Below are 19,826 nucleotides of genomic sequence, written 5' to 3'. Positions count from 1 at the left end.
AGGACATATCTCGCGTTTGCGAGGTCCATATTGGCTTCTGGGCCATTCGGAGAAAAGAAAAGTGTACCACTGTAAACGCTAACAGAGAGAGAAGGAAAACGGGGGTTGAGAGTTGAATCAGGAGGCGATCTCGTAGGACTGAGACCTGAGAAGCAAGCACCTGCCCGAGCCGGACACTTGAAACCGAATCGCCAAGACCGGCGTTGAACCCGCTTGAATCCACGACAAACATGAAAAGCAATGCTATAGAGCGGTGAAGCCCGTCACGATTTGAGGCGCAGGCGACTTTGTGGCGACTGTTTGGTTCTCGTCTGCACTGACTCGAGTGGTTTTGCTTGGGCCAAAAATAATTCATGACTGGGTGGTTTCTGTGTATGGATGGATACCTGCGTGATGATTATTGCCGGATGAAAGATGGGGATGGAGGCACGAGCCCAACAATGAGCCCGCCTCAGGCCTGTTGGCTAAGGGATCCTGAGCTCAGCTTAGCTCACGAGATGAGGCTCGACATAACTTCGCATAAGGCGCCCAATAATGAGCGATAACTGAGATGAACCCATTGTTCAGCTGTGGATAGCCTCGTGTTCGAGAGGATCGCGCAGATCAGAGGGCTGAAAACTGTAGAGGCGGAGCTGTGCAAAATCTGAGGAAGCGGAAACGAGGACTGCCGACGAGAGTGGTAATGAGCGACAGGCGTGTGGCAGACTGTGAGACTGTGAGTTTAAAAGACAACCTGGAAGGAAAGAAAGAGCCCGAAGAGCGGAAGGACGTTATCGGGACCACCTGCATTCATGAGATGCATGATTGCGCGATGAAGATTAGAGAATATGAGTCGCGTCGTTGCAAAAGCGTTAGCTGTAAAACAAATTGGTTGTGACGGCCATTTCAAATAAGCCATCATGTCCAAGGTGACATCGACGATGCTGACAGCACCGTAGCATGGTCAGAGACCCTCGTTGCTGCTACTATGAGAGTCGGACTTGTTGGAGTGAAAGACTCGATGAGGTTGGATGTGGGCAATAACGAAGCAAGTGAGACGATCTGTAAGTGAGATTGTTCATGTGAGCGAAGAATGAGTGAGTTGGTGAGAGTGAGACTGGACTGGACAGAGGCAAATCCTCGGGTATTCGGCGCCGCACGGCCCAAGCGCCCGGGTCACCGCCGGCCGAGACCCACATTCTTAAATGATTGAGCTGCCGCTAACGCGCAGGATTTTCGGCCAGTGCCGCTGGTGACACCGCGACAGACGACAGAACCCGACGCCTTGGCTGGGCCGATTTCGGTCTAAGATCAAGCCACAAGCCAAAATGCTTTCTCGCTTTCCCTCTCTCGGCACGTCATGGATGAAGAGCATCTCAATGGCTGTAGTACTTGATCTCTCGGCTACAATGATACCAAAAAAGCACGACGTTCAGTCTAGAGTTAAAGACAAAGTTGGTCAACCCGTCTTCCTTCCATGCACAATGCCAACACCAATCTCGGCAATCTATCCGTGCAAAAGCCCACATCGTCCCCGAACCTCACCAAACAAAACGTGACTCACGGCCGCCAGCGCGCTTCCGATTACGCGGCGGTGGGTTTGTCTAAGACGGGACCCTTACCCGAGGCGTAATAGTCTTGCCAAAACCTGCCAAACTCGCCCTGTCAAACAGCAAAACGACATGCCTAGACGCGATAACGCAATGCCAACCCCCTAGCCGAGCCCGCGGGATGCGATCAAAGTTTTCGGCCGCGAACCATTCATATATCGTTGCGGACCCCCTTCCGCGTCTGCTCTCCCGTCTTCCCTGGTGATCACCTCATCATTGCTTACGACCAACCACGACGGCAGAGAACAACGACTACCAACGCGACGAGATCGAAACCGCATCCAACCGCAGCGCCAACTCAGACCCCTAGCCGTCATGGCCCCGGAGAACCCGCTGCGAATCGCAGACTCGTCAGACACCGACGCCGGCAACGAACCGCAACACGAAGTCCAGCCTAAGCGCGGCCTCATCGACTGGCTCCGAGACGATGTCAACGTCCGCTACACTGATGTCCCCGTCCTCGCTTGCTGTTTGGTTTCCGGGTTGTGTGACAGTGTGGCTGTGAACGCCGCCGGCGTCTTCGTCAGTATGCAAACTGGTAAGCTTGTGTGCCTTGACATTCGAGAATGAGCGTATGCGTATCTGATTTGCATCGCAGGTAACACGATCTTCATGGCTCTTGGCGCTTCTCGTCTCCCGGCCGGCGAGCCCTTGCTCTGGCTCAAGTCACTCAGCTCAATTGCGGCTTTCTGGCTTGGCTGCTTCTTCTTTTCCAAATCGAGACACATCCATCCCAAGCGCCGGAGCACCCTCGCCCTGTCCTTCGCCTTGCAAGCATCTCTCGTGTTCGTGGCCGCCGCTTTCGCCCAGACTCGTGTCGTTGCCGATTTCGGCATGTCTTCCGTCGAGGCCGGCGGAGACCACGAGTTCAAGACCTCTGAGGATCCTCTTGTCATGGTACCCCTCGCTCTTCTGGCCTTCCAATTTGGTGGGCAAATTGTCACCAGCAGAATCCTGGGCTTCAACGAGGTCCCCACCAACGTCCTAACGAGTGTCTACTGCGATCTGCTGTCCGACCCGAAGCTGTTCGCGCCCCTCAAGGAGAATCCCAAGAGGAACAGGAGGTTTTTGGCCGTTGTCTTGCTGGTTCTTGGAGGCATCATCGGTGGCTGGTTGCAAAGAAGTCGTGCAGGTATGCCTGGTGCTTTGTGGATTTCAGGTGCCGTCAAGTTCTTCATCGCCCTTGCTTGGATGGCTTGGGACAGGAAGCAGCCGGAGGAGAGCAAGTTGGAGAAGGGTGCTGCGAAGAACTGAAGGAGTTATTCAGCGTTCGTGCCGTCCAAACAGTTTTGGTCATTCATAGAGAAAACGGTCGATGATGCGTGCATATACCCAGATAGAAGTTGCGCATCGTCATGACCTCGGAGCATAACTAATTTCATCAGGCTTCCGCTTGGTATAATAATGGAACCAGTCTCGGATCTTTATCTAAGACATTTCATTCGAAGCGAAACTGCTCCTAACATTTTCTTATCAAGCCGCGGATATTGACATTCCGAGATAGTCCTCGCCAGCAATCGCATATCATGGCCGCCATTTCGAATCCATAAATCCCCTACTCTCGCGTTTGACGCCATCGCGCGAAAACGAAGGCCAGAACCGGCGCAGAATATCATCTGGCAGGACGTTTCTCTTCCGTCCACAAACCTTCAAAATCAGTCTGTTGGAATTTCGTTGGTACACCACGACACAATTCCTACCCTCATGCCTCTGGGTCTCCATCCGAAGCTTCCTCAATAGTGTAACTAATTTGGCAAGATTTAACTTCTCCCTGGTCTGCCAGTCATGAAGGTTCAGCCCACACACGTCGTCGACAAGTAGATCTTTGGGCTCCCGCCATTTGATGTTCGGCGGGTCGGTGCTCCCCATCATTAGCCAGCGTGTTCGACCAAACCAGAGCTGCGGCATACGGCACTGAACGGTTTTTATCAAGGCATTGAGTTTCTTTGACTTGACCGTTTTGATCTCGGCACTCGTGCTGTTTGCCATAGAAACTCCAACAGGTGTCTCCGACTGCGCTGCAGGCCTCTGGTCCTGTGTATCAAATGGCGATGGCGCTGAAGCCATGGTGTGACTTTCGGAGTCTTCGATTTCGAAGGATGCGTCGACCTCGCACCGCACCACCATATTCAGTTCTCCCAAATTGTATCTTATCGCTCGATAATGCCCACCGGCTTCTTCCAAGTAAGACAACCGCCTGGTAAAAGCTCGTTCGCATTCCATGCCCAAATCTCGTGGTCCTATATCCAGCTCGTACTCTTCTTCTGCAGGTTCGATGATCAGGCAGTCTGCCGCATCAAGGGATCCCGGGAGTAGGAAGAGATTCAAACGGAAGGATTTCGTTGGGTTCGCCTTGCTGACAAACTCGAACAGACTTTTCAGACTATGTCGACTGGCAACAACATCCACACCATTAAAAGTGAAAGCAGGGCTCATCACCTCTGCGGCGCGAAAGAGCGCCTCGAATGGGAACTTGCGAGCAGGCCAAACGATCCCGTCCTCCATTTCATTCGTCTGAGATTCTCTTGCCGTCCAGACCTCCCAACTGGTCTCCCATATTGGTGGTTTCTCCACACTGCTCGTGACAAGCGTATCACTGTGGCCTGGTATCGGAGTATACTCGTACGTGTCGTTGTGCCACAAAGGCGCGTGCCCTGTCGATCATCAGTCTTTGCCATATATGTTCTATATGGAATTCAAGTCTGACCTGGAACACATATTCCAGTGCTCGACCCGACGTAAAGGTTGTAGCTACATATCACGTCGTAAAGGCCAGTATTCTCTAGCCTGTCTCTCGCTTCCTGAATCTCTCCCCGTTTGATAATAACCTCATTCGGGTCTTTTCTAAGATCCACCCATAGATGCAATGACTTTGGTGGAGGTTTGCGATGATTTTCATCTGCATTTGTTTCGAGTCGAATGCTCCGAGGAAATATGTGGGTGTCTGTAGGGACCATCTGAGCTGTGTAGGGAATATGATGAAAGGACAAAGTCGAGTCGTCTCGAATTGAGTACAGGCTCCTTTTGCATAATAAATAAAGCCATAAAGTATCACTTGCATGCACACATGCAGGTACTTGGTAAGAGCAAGTAGACTGGCCAGTTGCATGCGTACAGCACAACCAACAGCATCCGCATGTACAATCCCCAGGTTGGGCGCCTGCCACGTAAAGTCGCATTACATGAGATGAGCGTGGTGGTGTGTGGTCTATGGCTAGCCTGCTGCATCAACTCGCCTCATTTCTTTGGTATGCAGTATCCTCAAGCGCTGAATGGGTTCATTTCGACACCATGGGCCCAACAGTTTGGGCTCTGTTGATAACCAAGAGCGGTTACATATTGAAGTCTGCCCAACATGAAATCCGGTTGGTTCGCTACAACTCCGCGTTTGTGTGTTCTTGATTGGTCTCCCATGCAAAGGTGTGTTGATGAGTCGCATCTCAGTTATATAGTAAGATTCGTGCCTCAATCTTCTGCGACCAACGACGAGTCTTCGTTATTCCGGAGTCTTTCATGCACAGGAAAGCTTCCGGAAAAACAGCGCACATACTTCGAGGCCCCAATCTCGAGCCTTACAGCATTTAGAAACGAAAAGTGAACCGTCATTGGGGGATTCATCAGATTGTGCATGTTCTGAACGACGACTCACAGGCATACGAGCAAGCTTCCCCATTGTATTTGCGAGAAGGCCTCGAACAATATCTATCAGCGTAGAAACACATACATGAAAGCTTACAACCGAAGGCAGCTAGCTACCATGAGTAAAGATCGTTGGAGGTTCTGCGAAATGATCACTAAGAATTATTATCTCTAAAGGCAGGAGAAAACCAGAAGCATCATATACCGGCAAGCCAAGAGGCTTCACCCAAAAGTCGACCATCTCCCCCAGTAGTAGTCGAGATGTGATATGGTCAAAGCCTGTCAGGACGCACAACAGCAGCCGTGACCCTGAAGAGACTCATCGTTTCTCCTCGGCACTCTCCGAACGCCCCCCAGGACATGATCTTCGGCGAGATATTCAGGGCACCGTCGACCACGAACAGGGAACGACCTCAAACCGCCTTGCTCGGAACCACCAACCCCCACAGTTTGGGCGCTATTAAGCTTCACGCGATGTATCCTTTGATATCCATGTTCCAGCCCACCCCGGATGTAACCCGGATCGAACACAGAAACTCATCTGCTCGCTGTTCGTCAGCTCAAGAAAATACGCAACGTCAAGTCTCCCTCGAGAATTGCTGCTCGCCAGCCACGCTGTCCAACCACAGGGCCGTCGAGCAAGCCACAACGTCAACGGTCATCCCTAGCCTCCAGCACTACCGTGAACCGTCCCGTGGGCTACCGTCTCAGCGGACTAGAACGCCAGCTCATCAGACACAACAGAGCACACGAGCGAATGCCAGAACCCGATAAATCGTCACGACCGACCCCCCTTGCATCTTCAGCACAGCCCACTTCTCCAATCGAAACCCGGGCCCAACATCGCCGGCGTCTTCCTCCAGAGACATGGACGATGTCATACCCGATTCCCGCATCCCCTTTAGCACCAACACACCCAAACGAAACTCCAAGACTCTCCCAAACGCAACGGATAAGACATTCCTGATCAAGACCCTGCATGCCAATCCCCCCCCTCCAAGCCGACCTCTCAGGAAGCGATGCGGAATCTAGGGGTCCTGCCAGAAGAAGTCGCGCTGCCGTCATCAACCCCGTCTGATTGGCCAGCTCACCTCGCGACGACCCCTGCTAACCCGCCCATTCCCCTGACGTCACCGAACGACAGTGATCTCAAGCCCGCCGATCACCACCAGCCAAACAGGTTTGACGTCGCACAGCACACAAGACCTCCGACGCCGTCGATGGCTGTTGGTCCAACGGGGAAGCTGGGCGTGACGGGGGGAAGAACGAAGCTGAATGTCCATCTTGGCATCATTGTGCAGCATCGCTTGCCAACAATGTGCTGGTCAGGGTCTCGGCACAAGGGGGGGAAGGATTGCGGTCGGTGTGAGTAGGTAGTAGCACATACCTACATAGATCAGGAGAAGTAGTAGGTCATGAGTGATATTGAGATGACGGGGGGACTGGCAACGCAGTTATAACCTCCTCGACCCTCCCGCCGAGCATCTTGTGTTCCGTCTTATCCAGCATCCCAAGCTTTTACACACAAGCTTTCCCATCACAAGACTCCAACGGCAAAAACAAGCCTTCACCAAGCACCCCTTCTAATCCATCCCAATTCCAAACACCCACATTCACAATGCCATTCTTCGGAGGCGGCCGACGCGAACCCTCTCCCGCACGGGAACCAACCCCACCACCCCCGGAGCCCCAGCGCCGCGGCCTCTTCGGCTCTCGCCGCGAGCCCTCCCCGGAACCAGTAACCCAGCACCCGGTCCAAGAACCGCCCCGCAAACACGGCCTCTTCGGCTCACGCCGTGACCCCTCCCCGGAGCCCGTCCTCCACCAGCCCGTCGCCGAGCACCCCCAGCGAAAGCACGGCATCTTCGGTCGCCGCGACCCCTCTCCCACGCCCACCACCCGCACATCAGCCACCTCGCGCTCCTCCCTCTCCTCGACCACATACCACACCTCGCCTGACGGCCACCACACCAACGGCGGAGGCGGCGGCGGTCTCTTCCGCCGCTCCACGGACGCTTCGTCCGGCCGCCGTGGTCTCCTCCACAAGTTTGGCGGCAGCGGCGGCGTCGAGATGGATCCCAGCATCGTCTCGGCCCGCGAGCGCGTCATGGGCGCCGAGACAGCCGAGAAGGAGGCCGACCGCGCTCTGATGGCCGCCAGGGAGAGTGTTGCCGCTGCCAGGGCTGACGTGCGTCGTCTCGAGGATGAGGCGCGCGAGGAAGCCAGGAGGGCCAAGATTAAGCAGTACCATGCTCGCGAGGTTTCCAAGCGGGGCAAGGCTCTTGGTCGTAAGTTCATACCCATCATTGTCAGCTTGCTACGTAATACTAACAGCCTCTTAGGCCACGGTGACTAAACTGGCTACATGTCGAAGAAGCATGAGCTTGATGAAACTTTCTTTTGTCGGTACGAGTCCATGATTCACGTCATGGCGAATCGGAAAAACGTCTGGAGTCGAGCTTCTCATTTTTGGTGTATTATTATCTGTATTTGTATGCATATGCTGAGCGAACACTTTCTTGGAGTTAGATGTATGAGTAGAGAATAAACCGGCATGGCGGAACATCATGTCAGTCTTTCATGTCAATGATGCTTTTTCAAGGCACATCATAGGTGACGTCCGCCTAAGTCTGCATTTGTTGCATCAGCGATATCGAAGCGGAAGGGATTTAAATGTCAAAATCTTGTCAGTGACTCAGTGATTGGAACCTTTCGTTGGGAACATCGGATTCCACCTCGACTTGGCGATAATGCGTCGATGGCCGCTGCACTTCTTCGGTCAGATGTCTCATTGGCTCACTCATCAGGCATTCCCGACGCACTGGACCGGCTCCTTGGACGTCCGACAGCGGCGACAAGAAAAGTTGGCAAGCTAAAAATTCCAGTCGACGACTAAAAGGCGGAACGGTTGCGGAAGAGCAACTTGAAGCAACCGCCCGAAATCAGGGTCTTCATGACAAAAAATGGCTGCTGACTGGACCCTGATTTTCCCCTTCTCCAGTCCGACTACGACGGGTGCTTTGGGCATTAGGATTGGTAGGGATGTTCCCTTATTCCCTCAACCATGACACCCAGCGAACGCCACTCAAATCCATTTCGCATTCTCAAGCTCCGACCGGCGACCACTTCGAAATCGCACGATGCTATAGTCTCCGATTGGATTGCTGAGACATTGTCTGGTTGCGTTGGGGCTGCCCGCTCGGGGCTCCTGTGAATGGCCGAAAGTTAATGCTTGTCTGCAGTCGCCCGTCGCCGAAGACGGGATCGCCTGCAGTGGACAGACTTGTGGGTGGATGGGTGGTGGTTCATTAAACATCGTCTAGGCTGAGAACTTTTGCTTGTACAGGCCGAAGAAAAGACTGAAGAGGGGTCGAGTGGTGCTATTCTCCCATCCAAGGAAATCTAGAAGCCAGATCAGGTGCATCCGCAGTATTGTGCGTAGCACGCCGTGCCTCCTGGCCATGCGGCGCGCCGGTATACGTAATGAAAAGGACGAGAGAAGAAGGAAAACCCGATGCCCCAGACCTTATGTGCATTATGAAGTGAAAAGGGTATTTACATTTTGCTCAGAAGTAGCCGATGCCCAAGAGGTATCAAGAACGTCATGTCGAGCTACAAGTCCGTAGAGTAGCCGACTGCGAAAAACGAAGCATCTGTCCAACGAGAGTTGGACGGGCTGCAATAAAAAGACGTAATCGGTAAGGGCAAGATGAGGGGTTGTAAAAGCCAATCCGTGGAAACGCCGACGCCTCCCAAGTGCAACAGTGAAAACTGGTATTCCTCCCGTCCGAAAGAAGCCCGCCCGATCGATCGTGTCGTACGTGAGTGTAGAATGTCGAAAGGAGAATGCGCGAGGCCGAAAGAGAAGTGGAATCGCGATGGCGCAGGCACAAGCGCGGGCGTCGTTTACATGACGGCGCACTTGGACTCCTCGCGGTCCTTCTTGACGCTGAGGGCGACGCGGGCGGCCTCGGTGAAGGCCTCGTTGACGCCGCGGTTGCGCATGGCGGAGCACTCGAGGTAGCGGAGGGCGTTGATGCGACGAGCAACCTCCAATCCCTGCTCGTAGTTGATCATGGGGCGTTTCTCGCGCTGCTGGCCCTCGGCGGCCTCCTCCTCCTCGTTATCGGACTCGCGAAGATCGCACTTGAGGGCGACAAGGACGAGCTTAACGCCGGGGCAGTTGTCGGCGATCTCGCCAACCCACTTGCTCTCGACGTTCTCGAGAGAGTCCTTGCTGTCGACGCTGTAGCACAGCATGATGAGATCGGTGTCATCTGAGGCACAACAAATTAGCGAGCAGCGTCGTAATCTCGTGCGCAGGTATCCCTACCGTAAGACAGGCTGCGAAGGCGGTCGAACTCCTCCTGACCGGCGGTATCCCAAAGCGAAAGCTCGATGTGGACGTTGTCGACGAAGATGTCTGAGGTCAGGTTAGCCAGCGATTCGAATGGGAGGAAATTGCAGCATCGAGGGAGAGGCGAGGAACGAGGTCGAGGACGAGGCGCGAATGGCTTCGGTCGAGGGACTGAGGACAGGGGATTGGCGCATACCGTGGACGTAGTTCTCGAAGACGGTGGGCTCGTAGACAGTCGGGAAGTAGCTAAGGTAAATCGAGTCAGCAAAAAATAATCGCAACCTAGAGATGGCTTCCCAGTGGGAGGGAAGGCGACATCAAACTTACCCTCTGGTAAAGACGTTCAACAGCGAAGTCTTGCCGCAAGCGCCATCGCCACTGGAGAGGTATCGAATCAGCCGGAGTCCGCCAGCCGGAGCCAAGCGACAGCAACCAGGGGGGGATCAAGTCTCACAGGAGAACCAGCTTGCGCTGGACCGTCTTAGAACCTCCGCACAAGGGCATGATGGGCGAGATTGACGGGTGGTAGAAGTCGTGAGGATTAAAAGTGAGGCCGGGTAAGGGGGATGGTGAAGCAAGCAAGCAAGCAACCGAGGCGACAGTGCTTGTTGGTGAAGAGCAAAAAGTGGGTGATCGTCGGTCGAGAAGGTTGTGGTTTGTTGGAGGCAGCAAGGGGAGGAAGCTGCGTTGAGTTGAGGCGACGGGAGAGGTGAGTGGTGAGTGGTGGTTGTTTGCGGCTGGATCTGGATTGGTGTGTGGCAGCAAAAAGGAAACAGACAAAGCAAAAAAAGGCTGGACCCCAAGGTCAAGGTGTGAGGTGAGGTGACGGATGGGTGGTGAATGTGAGAGAAGTGGTGGATTTGAGATTTGAGAAGGGAGTAAATTGGACGGTGACGCGGGAGGGAAGGAGCAGTGAGGGAACAGCGGGGACAGTCAGGGAAGGAAGGCGCCTTCCACACTCAGTTCAACCACAGCGGAAGTTACAACACTGAGTGAGGTGCTGCCCTGTGGAACTGTCAGTGCAACCAAGTGCAATGCAGATGCAGATGCAGATGCAGCCTGCAAGTCAAAGAGGGACGGGTACGGGTACAGGTGAGCTGAGGTGGGCAAAGCTGACTGTATGCACGCAGTACTCCGTGGATGCCAAAGTGACAGTGAAGTGGAAGGTAAGAGGATGGATGAGGTGGGATTGGGGGGATGGTTGATAGCGGGTAAGGTTAGGTAGGTATCCTCTCCTCTGCTGCTCTAGCCTCTCTCTGTGTTGATGATGGCCGAATAGTGGATGAGAATTGCTGCAGAGAGGGAAATTGGGTTGGGAAATAGTGCGCTGCTCAATTGGCTGAGACAAAGTCAGAAGGGCTGCCGAATGGGTCCTCCAAAGAAGAAGGAACGGGCAGGCAGGCGAGCAGACAGGGACAGGTGTTTTTACAAGGGCCAGGCTTGTAGAAAAGGGATATTCACAGGAGAGGGACTGTGCTTTTGTTTTGTTGTGGTGAAGACTTTGGAAAAAACAAATAAATAAGACTAGGGATCTAAAAAGAATTAATTTTTTTCTCTCTGTGTTGGATGAAAAACACAAACAAGTAGAGAAGGAAGCGAGTAAACGCGTAATAGAGAAGGAGCAGAGCCAATTGCTGCTATTTGGATCAACGTCCCGTCTCTCAGCATCGAGGGAAGGACCGGGGGCGAGGCCGCGACTGCCTCGCCCGGCCCGGATGGATTGATTCCAGGTCCATCATGAGGCGGCCAGCTACAGGGGGAAATGTCACTGACTGAGCGCCCTCTCCTCCACCTCCTCCACCTCCTCCACCGCCCTCACCACCTGGACTCAGCCAGGGCGACGATGCCACCTCAAGCTGCACCTGCTCAGGGCGGCGCCCACCTAAGGGACCTAAGATACTGCCTCCTGTCCGTCATTGAGCACAGCACAGCGCATCGTCATCACCAGACTCCGGGTCCAAAGAGGCACAATTACCCAGGGTGGGGAATGCGTGTTCCCCTCCCCGCCACATAAAATCTGCACTACGTCTGCATGCACTAAAACATGTATCCATATAAACATCTGCAGACGGCATCAACCTATCCAGGAAAAAGGAATTCCACGTCGTCCATCCTCTCCGCCATTTCAGCTGTTGATGTTAAGCAATGGCCCGCAGAGGCATTGGCCACTAGTTGTCCAGAGCTGAAGACGAAAAGCGACCTCCGCATCTCACTAAGGCCCAGGTACACGCAAATAATCGTCGATTAGGCTTTTTTGGCTTTGCTTGCCCCTGGTTCATCAAGCCCCGGTGGCGTCAGGAATCCCCGAAAGGAAAGGACCCCCAATCCTCCATCCCCAGTCCGTCAAAATCCCTCTTGGTGAGACCACGACCGCATGGAGGGGCATGATACTATGTAATGTATTGACACGCCTTACGTCTGACGACAGGTACATCTCCGACTAGTCTTCTCAGCTCGACGAGTGCCATGTAAGACCATTTTTCCATCTCGCCGCCTGGTATCGTGCCTCGTTAGATCCTACCTTAGATCCAGATCACCCTCACCAAAATCCCCGACCAGTCCGAAGATCCAAACGTGCTACCTCGAATCTGCAACCGCAGGCTTTGCTGATCTCCACGCCTACCGGTACTATTTCTGCCTCGTCCCATCTCGCTTCCGCGTTACTCTCAACCTGCTCGACTGCTCGGGATAACTTCTGCCCAGTGTACGACTCATTTCTCATTTGCCCCCAATCGTCATCTCCAACGGCTTCCAATACCAAGTTCTACCAAAACAAATTCGCTCCACCATCCAAACGTCGACTCCATCCCCGACCAAGGACAGCCACACTCCTACAAACCAGGCACATCCCGGTGAGCCAACCCCGCCGTGCCGGACGCTGAAGAAGCTCCGAGAGCGGCGGCGGCGGCGGCGTCGTTAACATTGACGGAACCAGAAGTCTCACTCAAGCCCATGCCACTCCCAACATCCGACCTCGTGCCGTTTTCATCCCCATGTTTCTTCTAGAATTCTGCCCAAGTTCCACAGGCCTGACCAACAATACCTTAGCCTCCAAGTTTCGATCTGCCTGCCATAGATAACCTGGATTTCCATGTTTTTTTATACCGTCAGACAAGCATAGGGCCATCGAGCACAGTCACTGGACGGGCCTCATCGTGGCGGGCACTTCCGAGGCGCGATGGAGCAGCTGCGTGGCGGGGCAGAGCCTGCAGTCCAGTGCGTTGGGTTACGTTGCCGAATTGCGTCGTCTCGGAGGCTGGCGATGGATGATGGTGATACCAAGCCGACTGATGGAGAAGCCCGCAGAATCGAGTCTTGGTTTGAGGCTGAGCGAGTGAGGGGTCGCACGCGATTCACATGGTTAAAGTACTTGAATTTTCTCGAGGTATTCATCTCGACTAGGAGGGACTCATTGTGCCTCGTGCTCATTGCCAGCTCCATACCATCTGACAAGCTAAGAAATATGCCGATGACGCGCATGTCGATGCAGATATTTATAATCATTACGCGGGGGGTCGACCTGGGAACCGTCGTGCAGAATCCATATCCAGCCTTCCCTTCCCGTCCGTCCGTCCGTCCGTCCCTGCATGGTCGATCCGTTGGCCAGTGCTACGCAGGCCCGTTCTCTGCGGACGCTACCCGGTGCTCGGGACTCGCCCGCTTCCTTCGTCAACTCCACTGGTATCTTCGTTCCGGAGCCACGGAGCATTTACTGATTCAATGACCGAATTGTTCCGCCTTTTCCCCTTCAATCGTCGTCTCTCTGGAAGCCCTGCCTGCCACGGCCGATCCTCTCGGCCAAACCCATGTTCCCTGCTTTGCGATGCAACCCGTTGACAAACTGCCTGTCGCCGCCATACTTGGACGACCGCTCTCTGGCCTGGTCATCCGCCTCACGTGCTGCCTTCTCTTGTGCCTCAAGCGCTGCTAGGCGGCGGTCTCGGTCGGTATCGAGATCCGAGGCAGCCGCTTGCATAGCCGCCAGCTTCCTCGCTCTTTCCTCATCGGCAGCCGAGTCGCCTGAGTCGTTGTTCGCGCGACCGTCTCCTCGGGTACGGTCTTGTCGTCGGTTGTCATACTGCCTGCGGCTCCGGGAGCCCGAAGCTTCTCCGTTTCGATCGTGTTGGTCGTAACCCCCCCGCGGTGACCTTTCGCGACGTCGGGCGGACCGGTCTTCGTCCGGAGCGGATGCCTGACGCCTCCGGTCGCGATCGTCACGACGACGGTCCCGATCTCCGGAATTGTGCGGGCGCGGTGATGTAGACTTCCTCCGTGATGTAGACCTCCTACGTCGGCGGCTGTCGCGGGTTCTATCTTGGGAGTCGCTGCGGCGCCGCCTTCTCTCGCGCCTGTCCTCGTCGTCGTCGTCGTAGTCATCCCTGCGCCGGCGTGGGCTTCTGGACCGGGAGTGTGACCGTCGCCGTTTGTGGTGCCTCTCGTCGTCATCATCGCGATGCCTGTGGTGTCTCTTCCTGTGCCTGTCATGCCTGTCCTCCTTTTTCGACTTGGACTTCTGCTGGTCTTCGATGCCCATGGATGCAAGAAGTTGCCTGCGCTTGATGGGGTCGTTCATCATAGCCTCGTACGCGGCCTGCTCTTGTCTTTTGATGGCGAGGAGGGGGTCTTCCCGGACCTTCGCCGCGGTATCTCGTGCCGTGTTTGCGGTCTGCAGGGCCATGAAGCTCTCCTGGCCGGCCTGCTTCTCGAGGTTCTTGTGCTCGGTACCCTTCAGCAGGTTGTCGATGCGACGCTTGCCGAGAAGGTAGCTCTCGCGCTCCTCCGTCGTCCCTGTCTGTCCATCGGTAGGGCCGCTGTAGAGGAATTCGACGCGATCGACCTTCTTGGTGTGCCCGGCGGCTTCGAGCTTCTTTTGTAGTTCCTCGCGGGCGCGTTCTTCTTTCAGCTCGTTGATGCGCTGTTGTGTCTTTTTGCGCTCTTCGAGGGCCTTCTTCTCCTCCTCCCAGACCTTGGCCTGGTTCTTGAGAAGAGAGGGGTGGAAACTCTTCTTGAGGTTGAGGTCGCCACCCATTTTGCTGACCGGCGCGCGTGTGAGTAGTGGTGGGTAGTTTGCGTGATACGAGGCGTCGGAAAGTGTTGATGATGAATAAACAAGGTATCGGAGGGTGAATACTTTGCAGAGAAACGATAGGAACTAGCAACAGCGACTAGGACGATGGCGGACGATGAAGACGAGTAGCGATTTGAATGCGCGGCTGGGGCAAAGGAGAAATGCGCCGGGGAACACTGGGAAGGAGTGGAACGAAAAGTTGCCTACTGCTGTGGTCTGTGCGCTGCCACGGCCTTACCTTATCAGCCTGAGGTGGAAACAGCTGAAGCGGTTGGTGGGGCCTGCCAATCGATAAGCTCCCCCGCCTTGCTGCCGGTTGGTGCCGTCAACGTGAACTGCTCCTGCCTGGAACTAACTACCTTACTGCGTACCCGGTGAAGTAAACGTCAACCGCACACCTTCAGCCTTGCAAATTTCCACCCAAGCAGCACCCCAAAAGTCGACCCTTCTTTACCACCGACAAGCCCCGAAATCTCTGCGACCTACCGATCGACAGCTTCTCGCCCCGACAAACCGAAAGCCCAACGCCAAGATGTCCGACGACGAGGACTTCATGCAGGAGTCGGATGAGGAGCAGTGAGCTTCCCTCAATTCATGCCTCATGGCCAGTTCCTGGCTGCTTCAGGTGCTGATTGCTTGCAGGTATGACTTCGAATACGAGGAAGACGACGACGAGGACTCCGGCGACGTCGGCATCGAGAACAAGTACTACAACGCGAAGCAGCTGAAGCTTACCGATCCCGAGGATGCAATCGCAGAGTTCCTAGGCATACCACCTTTAGAGGACGAGAAAGGCGAATGGGGCTTCAAGGGCTTAAAGCAAGCCATCAAATTGGAATTCAAGCTGGGCCAGTATGAGAAGGTATGTGCATGATACCAGGACAAACGGCGTCGAGACACGAGGCGGAGAGGTGCTGACATGGATCCAGGCGACAGAGCACTACGCCGAGCTTCTGACGTACGTCAAGTCAGCCGTCACGAGGAACTACTCCGAGAAGTCAATCAACAACATGCTGGACTACATCGAGAAGGGCTCAGATGGACCCAAGGCGGTGGCCTGTGTCGAGAAGTTCTACTCGCTCACTCTCGAAAGTTTCCAGAGCACCAACAACGAGAGACTCTGGCTCAAAACCAACATCAAGCTCGCGAAGCTCCTGCTCGACCGCAAAGACTACGGCACCGTGTCCAAGAAGCTCCGTGACCTCCACAGAGCCTGCCAGAAGGAGGACGGAAGCGACGATCCCAGCAAGGGCACCTATTCCATGGAGATTTACGCCCTCGAGATTCAGATGCACGCCGAGACGAAGAACAACAAGCAGCTCAAGCGCCTATACCAGCGTGCCTTGAAGGTTCGGTCCGCCGTTCCGCATCCGAAGATCATGGGCATCATTCGCGAATGCGGCGGCAAGATGCACATGAGCGAGGAGAACTGGGCGGAGGCGCAGACCGACTTTTTCGAGTCCTTCCGCAACTACGACGAGGCCGGCTCGCTCCAGCGCATCCAGGTTCTCAAATACCTCCTCCTCACGACGATGCTGGTCAAGTCCACCATCAACCCGTTCGACTCGCAGGAGACCAAGCCCTACAAGCAGGACCCGCGTATCACGGCTATGACGGACCTGGTGGATGCCTATCAACGTGACGATGTTCACGCCTACGAGAACGTTCTCCAGAAGAACCAGGACATCCTCGCCGATCCCTTCATCGCAGAGAACATTGATGAGGTCACCCGCAACATGCGCACCAAGGGCGTTCTCAAGCTCATCGCCCCCTACACACGAATGAAGCTGGCCTGGATCGCGAAGCAACTCAAGATCTCGCAGCCCGAGGTTCAGGACATTTTGGGCTTTCTCATCGTCGACGGCAAGATCGACGGCAAGATTGACCAGCAAGCGGGCACGCTGGAGATCCAGTCAGATGCGGACAGCGACCGCACCAAGGCTATGCACGACCTCACCGAGTCCGTCTCGAATCTCTACGCGACCATGTTCAAGGACGGCGACGGCTTCCGCACCACCGACTTCCCCAACGAAGACCCGAACATGGATATCATGGGCGGCCTGACGCCCAGAGCCGGCGGCTCACGAGGACCCCCGCGAGGAGTCGGACGGAAGGGCAAGGGCGTGATGCCGATGTGGACTTGAGGCTTAGCTGGCAACTTTCAATCTGGACGGAACGGGATGGTGACCAGGAGCGGGTTGGACTGCTGCCGCGTTCCTTCCGATTGCATTGGCACGCGGTGGATGTGCACATTAGAGCGATTTCTGGGTTCCCGACGAGGAGCAAGCGAGGACACTCAGATGGGCATGAAAAGGAGATACCAAAGACTACGCGAAATATGACATATTACCCCCCATCCCATGCTTCACGGAGAGCCACAGGGACGCGCACGCATGTTTGGCCTTCCGCCCCGGGCAAACTAACGAGGCAGCTTGAAAGCAGCTTCCCGCTGCATGCCGCTCGATCTGTCGACCTCGTCTTCGTGGAACCTCGTGGTGGAGAGAAAGAGAGGGTGGTTGGGGACCACGATCCGGGGCAAGCAGAGGTCGATCCGGGTCATCGATACTAAATCTTATGACGTGCTGCAGCTGAGGATAGTGTCCACCGTGGGGTCTCTGTACCGGGGCAGGCGCGAAAGGAGAAGACAGAAATAGAGGAAGGGAGAGATGATCGATTAGCGCAGCGCGGTAATCAAAACGTACGGAACACCACAGACATGCAGGCAAATAATGAAGAATCACCGCTACCAGACCTCGCTTGCATCCAGATCCCAGGTAGACGAGGAAGAGAGAAAAAAGAAACTGGTGACCGAGATCTCCCGCCCCCTACTACCCCGGGATACGACGTCCCCCGGCCTCGCCTCCGTGGGAAGAAAAGTTTAATCGCGGCAGAAATCACACACAATGACACGCATACGGGCTTCGGTTCGGGCGATACGATGCTTAACTTGGCAGGTCGGTTGACAACCACTACTACCATCAGTACCACCACCCTCGTTTGGATGCAGTGAGAGGGAGGGGGGAAGAGAAAGACAGATTTGTGGTGGTGGTGGGAGTTCACTCTGTGTGCGCGCCGTCGATGCAAGCGCGCAGGATAATCCCGATGGTTCCTGGCAGCAACGAGTCCGTCCGTCCTCCAACTCATCCGCGAGACCCTTGATATCAATATCGCCACGGTAAGTCTCTTTTTTCCCACCTTCGTATCCGCCTTAGCTTCGGCTCTACTTTTGAGCAGAAAACTGCCTGGAACCAACGCAAACGATACGTTTTTCCGCAGGCGTGGCCTCGTCACGTCGCACCACACACAAGGACGCAGTCCCTCAGCCAAGTATCCGTCGCCATCAGAGGGCCGATCGTTTCCCTCTCCTTCTAAAAGCAGAAGCTCGACAAGGGGTGAAGAAATCACACAAAAGTCACCACAGCAGCCGGCGGCGGCGCCTTGACTCTTTCTTTGCCTTAATGCCGTGCTACCGTGTCTACCAGCGTCAAAAAGGCCGATCGATGGACTCCCACCCACTCAAATGTCCTGCAGTGGCCGTGGCGTCTGCATCCTGTGTTGTACAGCGAAGGCAAGCGGGTGGGATGGCGTGGTTCTGCTCGCAGCCAGCTCCCCACGCTCCCCCATCACATCTCCCCCCCTTCGCTCTCGGCCGATTACAGCGCGGGTCGTAGGACAGACGCGGCAAGGGGAGGTCCGTCTGCGGCGAATCTTGTCCGGAGGACGACGGACCTGAGTCGTGACAGAGTCGAATTCCGCCGAGATGACTGGTTGAAGGCATGCAGCTACGTCGCACACGAAGGGGCGGGCAAGCAGACGGCCTGCGGGCCTGACGCGGTCCGCTGCCGGAGCACGCTGGCTGGCGGGGGACGAGTTTCTGTGAGTTGTTTGGCTGTCCGGTTGTTTGTGTCTTTTTTTTCCTTTTTTCCCTGCTGGTTGCTTGCATGCTGCAATTACGGTCGAGATGGTCCGGGGAGAAACACAGCGTCAGTGAGACTCACCCATCACGAAGCTCTGGCAGCTGGAGATGTTCAACTTTTGACACTTGGCCACCTGTAACAAAGGTCAATAATGTTACAGAAGCCGATCACACAAGTTCCTCCTGCCGCCATTCGCGCTGCTCGCATGACACAAGCACGGCGTTGCGTTGCGTTGCGTTGCGCGGGATGTCATGGAAGATCTGACACTTCTCGAATACGTAAGGTGCCTCAAACAAGCTTGAACTGGAGCTGCGTCGTGGATGCTTTCCTGCATGTTGCCGCTCGCTTCATAGGCGCCTTTTCCAGGCGACCACAGTCGAGCAAGACATCCTAGACGATGACCACCGCCCCGATTTTCAACATTCTCCTCCGCTCCTTCGCGCTGAGTTGCTGCAGCGGAGAGACGCCGCGAAGATGGTGTGAGCTTTGCCCGTTGCCTCAATCTCGCCGGCTCGCCGCCCCGGGGTGTGGACGGCAGATCCGCGCAGGCATTGGCTCACCGAACGCAGGAGACGACAAGTAGGATACGAGGTCGCAGCGTCCGTCGCCCTTCAAACCCCGGGATCCACACCGATGAGATGTCAAATTTGACGTTGCTTCAACCGTGGATTCCGTATGATGTCTTTTTTTTCTCTCCAAACATCCGGAGGCAAGTATGCTGCGCATCGAAGGGCCAGCTAGAGATGATCCTCGACATGCGTCAGCAGGGGTCCGTTTCGCTGGAAGGATGAGCTGTCATATTGCCAAGGGCATTAGTTGCTTTGAGGCCCTTCCCTCGGGGAAGGAAGAAGGAATATTTCGTGCAGCCTCAGCTGCACAGCTGCATGAAAGGCGTTTCCGGAGACGGGAGGAGAGACGAAGGGGACCTCGATGAAGAGACGACCCCGAGGGACGGGGAACAGATTTTGACTGGACAAACCCTCGTCGATACAGGCTCAATTCCTCTTGTATTTCCCTCCCTCATCAAGCTCGGAGAGTGCTTGTGAGGATTCTTTCCTTTGTCCACCCAGTGGGGACGGGAACTTGCGGGCAGACGCGGGCGCGACGTCGTTGGCGGACTGTGGTGTGTTGCGACTCCAAAACTTGGTACGTCTTTCTCGCCGTTTCACTCCCAATTGATTTTCCACTCTCAGCTTCTACTAACGGACCTCCTTACCAAGGGTTGATACTCCTATCAAAGATGGACTGACATGCGG

General features: G+C 55.1%; 5 protein-coding genes across 5 annotated transcripts; 3 read left to right on the top strand and 2 right to left on the bottom strand.

Annotated features, from left to right (window-relative positions):
• Positions 1-1,904: 1,904 nt before the first annotated feature.
• CkaCkLH20_07474 (duf1275 domain protein) lies at positions 1,905-2,843 on the top strand (the record flags this gene model as incomplete). The annotated part of the gene is made up of 2 exons (XM_038890191.1): positions 1,905-2,127; positions 2,188-2,843. The coding sequence occupies 2 exons, from the start codon at positions 1,905-1,907 to the stop codon at positions 2,841-2,843; spliced, it is 879 nt and encodes a 292-aa protein (XP_038744669.1).
• Positions 2,844-6,846: 4,003 nt separating this feature from the next.
• CkaCkLH20_07473 (uncharacterized protein) lies at positions 6,847-7,584 on the top strand (the record flags this gene model as incomplete). The annotated part of the gene is made up of 1 exon (XM_038890190.1): positions 6,847-7,584. The coding sequence occupies one exon, from the start codon at positions 6,847-6,849 to the stop codon at positions 7,582-7,584; it is 738 nt and encodes a 245-aa protein (XP_038744668.1).
• A 1,550-nt stretch (positions 7,585-9,134) lies between these two features.
• CkaCkLH20_07472 (GTP-binding protein RHO3) lies at positions 9,135-10,089 on the bottom strand (the record flags this gene model as incomplete). The annotated part of the gene is made up of 5 exons (XM_038890189.1): positions 9,135-9,505; positions 9,562-9,651; positions 9,782-9,831; positions 9,913-9,963; positions 10,040-10,089. The coding sequence occupies 5 exons, from the start codon at positions 10,087-10,089 to the stop codon at positions 9,135-9,137; spliced, it is 612 nt and encodes a 203-aa protein (XP_038744667.1).
• Positions 10,090-13,333: 3,244 nt separating this feature from the next.
• On the bottom strand, positions 13,334-14,614 carry CkaCkLH20_07471 (uncharacterized protein; the record flags this gene model as incomplete). Its single annotated transcript, XM_038890188.1, has 1 exon — positions 13,334-14,614. The coding sequence occupies one exon, from the start codon at positions 14,612-14,614 to the stop codon at positions 13,334-13,336; it is 1,281 nt and encodes a 426-aa protein (XP_038744666.1).
• Positions 14,615-15,059: 445 nt separating this feature from the next.
• Positions 15,060-16,797, top strand: CkaCkLH20_07470 (cop9 signalosome subunit 2; the record flags this gene model as incomplete). The annotated part of the gene is made up of 3 exons (XM_038890187.1): positions 15,060-15,229; positions 15,296-15,515; positions 15,583-16,797. 3 exons carry the CDS (start codon positions 15,060-15,062, stop codon positions 16,795-16,797), a joined length of 1,605 nt encoding a protein of 534 aa, XP_038744665.1.
• Positions 16,798-19,826: the final 3,029 nt, after the last annotated feature.

The sequence above is a fragment of the Colletotrichum karsti genome (genome assembly GCF_011947395.1).
Source record: "Colletotrichum karsti strain CkLH20 chromosome Unknown Scaffold23, whole genome shotgun sequence".
Classification (NCBI taxonomy): Eukaryota; Fungi; Ascomycota; class Sordariomycetes; order Glomerellales; family Glomerellaceae; genus Colletotrichum; species Colletotrichum karsti.
The sequence above is the reverse complement of the archived record's forward strand: the minus strand, read 5'-3'. Positions and strand labels throughout refer to the sequence as shown.